This window comes from Volvox carteri (genome assembly GCF_000143455.1).
Source record: "Volvox carteri f. nagariensis unplaced genomic scaffold VOLCAscaffold_10, whole genome shotgun sequence".
Taxonomy (NCBI): domain Eukaryota; kingdom Viridiplantae; phylum Chlorophyta; class Chlorophyceae; order Chlamydomonadales; family Volvocaceae; genus Volvox; species Volvox carteri.
The window spans coordinates 556,653-562,303 of record NW_003307553.1 but is presented as its reverse complement, the minus strand read 5'-3'; the positions used below and the strand labels follow the sequence as shown (position 1 = coordinate 562,303).

Sequence of the window (5,651 nt, the reverse complement as noted above, 5' to 3'; positions counted from 1 at the left end):
GGGAGGTGTATGGAGAGATGGAGAGAAGGATCAATGGAGAGATGTATGCAGTGGGTGAGGCAAGAAGTTGCAACAGTCGAGGAGTGCATGAGCAATGGTGATTTCTACAGAAGTGGTGCTCCAATTTAACACTGCTGTGCCCCCCTTACTTGCCATGTACCACCCCGGTATGCACCCCACCTCCCTGCAAAGAGGAAACTCAGTAGCCTCAGTGAACCTCTACGAGCCCACTTCCCCCGCCTTCTTGGCAACGCATCATTTCTCCTGCCAACCTCCCCTCCCCTCGGGCTCCAACACTGCCACTCCCTGACTGCTTGCCCACATCTGGGGCCTTCTGGATCGCATGTAGGCCCCAAATCTCTGTCCCATACGACCACAAAGGCCTAACCTGGACATTAAAACACATTAGCATAATAATATCTGATACACCAATGCAGTTATGCTTGACCTTGCATATCATCACCTAAACTCTTGGACGTCCCGCCAATGTCCCACAGCTCCATGCAGCAAGAATCCAATGATTCGGATTTCAGGGCTCTGTTAGAACACTTTAGAGTTGCATGCCAAAACAGGAGGATGAATTGGAATGTGGGCTAACCGTAGCCAGGCCGGTGCTTCCTTGCCAAACAGAGGCGATGGAAGTTTCTGTTAATGGACGATTGGTGGGTTTGCCGGGCTGCTGTTGCCTTGGTCTCCCGGTCTATTGTTGCAGGGTTGTGTAGTGGGTGATGGGAAAATGGAACTTCGGTCAATGGTAGGCGATGGCCTAAGGCCCCGAGCGTTAAAGACGCACCCGACTCGAGGGAAGTGTGCATTTTGCGCTGCTGCAGGAGCAGGATACGCGGGCACAATACCAGCTGACAAACAGTGGATTCACACAAGGGGACTTTCCCATTTGCTGAGTAGGTGCACGTGTGGAGGGTTGGGTTGGGTTGGGATATTTCAGCGTCCATCCATTGGGTACGTGAAGTGGTACATGACTAGATAGGTACGTGAGTCGCTGGGCAGGCAGGTATTTTCGTTAGGTAGGAAGTTAGGTAGGCAGCTAGGTTGTTGCGCATCGTTTTGGGTTCAAGCCTTATCTGAAGACCTCAAAACCTATCCGGTGCAAACGGACGGGAGGGGGAAACTTGGGTCCCTGGCCCTTCGACAGTCATCAGCTTACGTAACGATGTTTATTAATGCGTATTGGCAAGACAGTTTCATTTTTGATGCCGAATTACATTTTATTTTACAAGAGTCTACAAGGAGGGCAAGTTTCTTGTCCTTCCCTGCAAACGCATATTACAGACAGGAAATATACTATTCGCGAGTAACTGTTTGTCGACTCCATACAATGGTGCTTAATATCCACGCCAAATGTTAAGCATCTGAATCCATTCAGGCTGACTTGTTCAACCAGAGGAACGTTTTGCACAATTACAACCACATGCACGACAACGGAAATGGCGGTCATAGTGATCTGGTTAGTAAGATGGGGCAAGCGAAACTGCTCAGCCCGTTCTCAGCGAGTATATTGAAAAACGTGACGCGGATTGCCCTATATACTATACGTAAATCAACTGCCACGTGAGGTGAAAATCATCGTCGCGGTTGACATTCCTATCCTGTAAATTATAAAACGATTAAAAACATGGAATAATGTTTGCAGCTATAAAAGGAAAACATACTGAGGAAATTTCGAATGCCAGGTGGTTTGCATTCGTTAAGGTTCGGAGCGTTGCAAAGACAGGAAAATTGGGCCAAATGGTCGCAAGACAATAACCTGTGGGAGTGAAAACCAACGACGCGACACGTCTGGCTACTCAGTTTCTTAATCGTTTCGTTGTTGCCATTTCCTCATGAAATGGCACACAGCCAGGCGCCTAGGCGGACGATCGGGAACTGGGAAATCCTGGAGGTGGTCGGATCAGGTTCTTTCGCGATTGTATGGAAAGCACGTCACCTTACAACAGGCACCTTCGCGGCGGTAAAGGAAATCCTTTCAGACCGTCTCAATAAGAAACTTCATGAATCGCTGGAGTCGGAGATTGCTGCACTTCAGAGACTAAGGCACTCGAACATCGTGGGCCTATTAGACTTGTACAAGGTGAGAGAAGGGGTGAGCCCAGTAAGGACCATGGCGAGTCCTCTCAACACGTCAGCGCCATGGAAACCGCTAGCGCCGTTTTAGAGTCTTTCACGGTAATTGGCCTACTGTTCATTATTCAATGGCTGAGAGTTTTTGTGATGTCCTGCGTTGGAGCGTTCAAGGGTTTTCCACCTTGCTCAAAGCCTGTTATCAGCGTTGCAAAGTGAAATTCAGGCTTCCATCCAAAGACCTTATTATGTTGTTTTATAATCGTAGGAGCCAGGCAAGATATTCCTCGTGCTGGAGTACTGTGCAGGTGAGAGGGATTGTGAATTGCTGACGGTCCCGTCATAGCGCAGCATACATACAGAAACAATGGCACAACAGCTTTTCATTTGGACCACTGTATTTTCATATCTAAATCGATAGGTTTTGGACGCTTAGCCTTCGGCTCAATGTACCGCACTTAGCTGCCCGGGCTTTCCCTCCCCTGCTGTTTCAATCTCAGTTCATCCAAAGGGCAGTGCCAAGCACACAAATCTACGGTACGCATGCGCGCTCGCTCCCGTTTGCGTTCTCACACATGCACGCACGGCCCCCACACATATGTCTTGCTACCCCGCCCCAGCACTTTCACATCCCAACCCCACTTTCCCTTCCCCCGTACCGGACCCCCCCTCTCACACTTCCCCTCAGGTGGCGATCTGGCTCAACACCTGCGTCGACGAGGTCCCCTCAGTGAGGCCTCGTGCCGTTACCTGCTTAGGCAACTGGCAGAGGGGCTCAAGGTACTCAGGCAACACAACGTAATACACGTGAGTGGGGGGGGTTCAAGGGGGGGGGAGGGTCAGGGGGGCCACAACCTCACCACTCAGACCGCATGGCAACAATGGCTCTGTCGATAATGGACCAGAGCTGGAAAAGGGAAGTGGTAGCCACAGCTCTAACCCACGCCCGGCCACATCACGGGCGGCAGTGGCCCCCGGGCCCCGGCTGGAGCCATTTGGTGTCTTGAGTGCATGTATGTTCGTTTGTATGCATGTACGCCGTATGGATGCGACGTGGGATGTGATGGACTGAACATGCCTAGGAGCCCCCGGTCGCAGGTCACTTGCGGGTTCTGTCTCCTCACGGTATCTGCGGACCATGGACTGGACATACCGCCCTCTCGTCCCGCCCACCCACTCGTTCGTGGTTCGTCTTTCCCGCCCACACACCCCCTCTCCCCCCTCTTCCCCCCCTTCCCCTCCCTCTCCCCCCCCTTCCCCCCACACACAGCGCGACCTAAAGCCCCAGAACCTGCTTCTCTCCGACAATGGTTCCTCACCGGCCCTCAAGATCGCGGACTTTGGATTCGCCAGGTCCCTGCAACCGGCAGGTGGGGCCCGGGGGGTGTTGGGGGGATTCTGCAGCTGAGGACGTAACCCGGGATCCGGATCCGGATCCGATCCGGCCCCAGCCTTGTGGGGGAGCAGCGCCTCTACCGCCCGCCGCCCATCTCTTTGTGGTGTTGCCGGAACACAGCGGGGCCCCGTGGCGCACTTGAGCATCGGGCTCGTCTACAACCCCTTCTGCCTACCCCCTACCCTTCCCTACCCCCTACCCTACCCCCTACCCTACCCTACCCCCTACCCTTCCCGCCCACTTTCCCCCACCATCCCCCTTACCTACAGGTTTGGCTGAAACACTGTGTGGCAGCCCCCTCTACATGGCGCCAGGTGCGTGTGATTATGTATGTATGTCTTATGTCTTATGGCTTATGTACGTGCGCTGCCAATAGCTGCTTGAACATTCCTGCCTTCACTCCTAACCGGGGCGGCGGGCCTCCCCTCTCCCCCATTTGCATGCGCTACCCCCCACCACACACACCCTCTGTTACCGGTGGTCCCTCAGAGGTGCTGCAGCTGCACCGGTACGACGCCAAAGCGGATCTGTGGAGTGTGGGAACCATCCTCTTTGAGCTGCTTACAGGTGGGGCCCGGGGGAGGGGTTGAACACTTGCTTGGGCTGCAGCTGCAGATGTCGCTCCAGTTTGCCACCTCGAGAGTATCCCTCCCTCAATGTTACCACCTCCGCGCCCCTCCTCCTCCTCCTCCTCAGCCCTCGGTCCGAACCTCCCCTCGTACCACCCGCCCATTGAAGGTCCCTCTCCCTCTCCCCCGCCCCTTTCTTCCCTCACCGCTGCTACCAGGAAAACCACCCTTCAACGGTGCCAACCACCTCCAACTAATTCAGAACATTGAGAGGGGGGATGCCGTACTGCCTGACCACGTGTCTAGAAGCCTATCCCCGTCATGCAGGTGAGGGCGGGCCCCGAGGAAAGGGGGGAGCCATGTGTTTCGGAGCGGGGTGGGCCGTGTCGCCAAGGCGGGAGGCAAACCGCTACCCACTACTCCGCTTACCTCACCCCCTCACCCCTCCCCGCCCCTACCCCCCTCACCCCCTCACCCCTACCCCCCTCACCCCCTCACCCCTCCCCTCCCCTACCCCCCTCACCCCCTCACTCCCTGCAGGCAGCTGCTCCACCAGCTGCTACGCCGCAACCCCGTGGAGCGGATATCCTTCGACGAGCTGTTCGTACACCCCTTCCTGCTGGGACCTGGGGCAGCGGCAGCGGCAGCTGGAGGGGGAGGGGGAGGGGGAGGGGAGCGGTCAGGTGGCGGGTCCTCCGCACCCCTCCAGGACCCCCAGCAGCAGCAGCAGCAGCTCCCAGCCCAGCCTCTACAGCCGCCCCACTGCCAGAGGGCACACGTACCTGCCTCCCAGGGCGCAGTGCGGTTCCTACAGCCCCCCCCCGCCCGCACCGGCACCAGCCCCCTCCACCCAGCCTTTGTGGTACCACCGGCCCCGCACACAACCAGCAACCAACAACAACATCAACGGTATCAGGGGCAGCAAGGCGGCGTACCAACCGCTGTACCAACTGCAGCCGCCATGGATACTAGTGGGGCAGCTATTACCCCCCCCAGCTATGCCGTACAGCCCCCGGCCCAACCTCAATCCCAGATTCCTGCGAGCGGGGATGTCTCCCGGGGCCCCCTCCCTGGACGGCCGTCTTGCGGCGGCGGTGGGGTGGCTGCTCCCATTCCTGTCCACGAGCTGACTCGCTCCCCCTCCCCCCGCATCATGGCAGCTGCAGCCGCCGTAGCCGCTGCACTGCACGGCCAGGGAACACACACGCCCCTGCCCCCGCCCCCGGCCACGAGCACCGGCGGGGGCCCGGCTGGCGGCGGGGATGGCAGTCGGGGACAGTCGTCTGGCGGGGGTACGACATCAACAGGAAATGGTGGTAGTAGTGGTACGGCGGCAGTAGCAGCTGCAGCCAGTGGCGGCAGTATTCCCCAGCTGGCAGATTCCCTGGACTCGGACTACGTGGTGGTGGCGAGTCCCTCCGCCGCATCACGACCCGCACCGCTGTCTCCGCGCACACCACACCCGGCCATGGCTTGGGGCAGCGGAGGCGCCGGCAGCGGCAAGGGAAGCAGAAATGGCAGCGCCGGCGGTGCGGCGCCGGCGGCAGCGCCGGCGGAAACGCTCGGCGGGGCCGCGGCAGCGCCGTCAGGGCATGATGCCGCTGCAG

General features: G+C 57.8%; 1 protein-coding gene across 1 annotated transcript; it reads left to right on the top strand.

The window, feature by feature from the left end:
- Window positions 1-1,846: 1,846 nt before the first annotated feature.
- VOLCADRAFT_58372 (uncharacterized protein) lies at window positions 1,847-4,618 on the top strand (the record flags this gene model as incomplete). Its single annotated transcript, XM_002948517.1, has 8 exons — window positions 1,847-2,089; window positions 2,348-2,387; window positions 2,768-2,886; window positions 3,350-3,449; window positions 3,745-3,789; window positions 3,965-4,042; window positions 4,263-4,371; window positions 4,585-4,618. Coding segments are annotated over 8 exons (768 nt in total), but the record flags the coding sequence as incomplete, so codon positions are not given.
- Window positions 4,619-5,651: the final 1,033 nt, after the last annotated feature.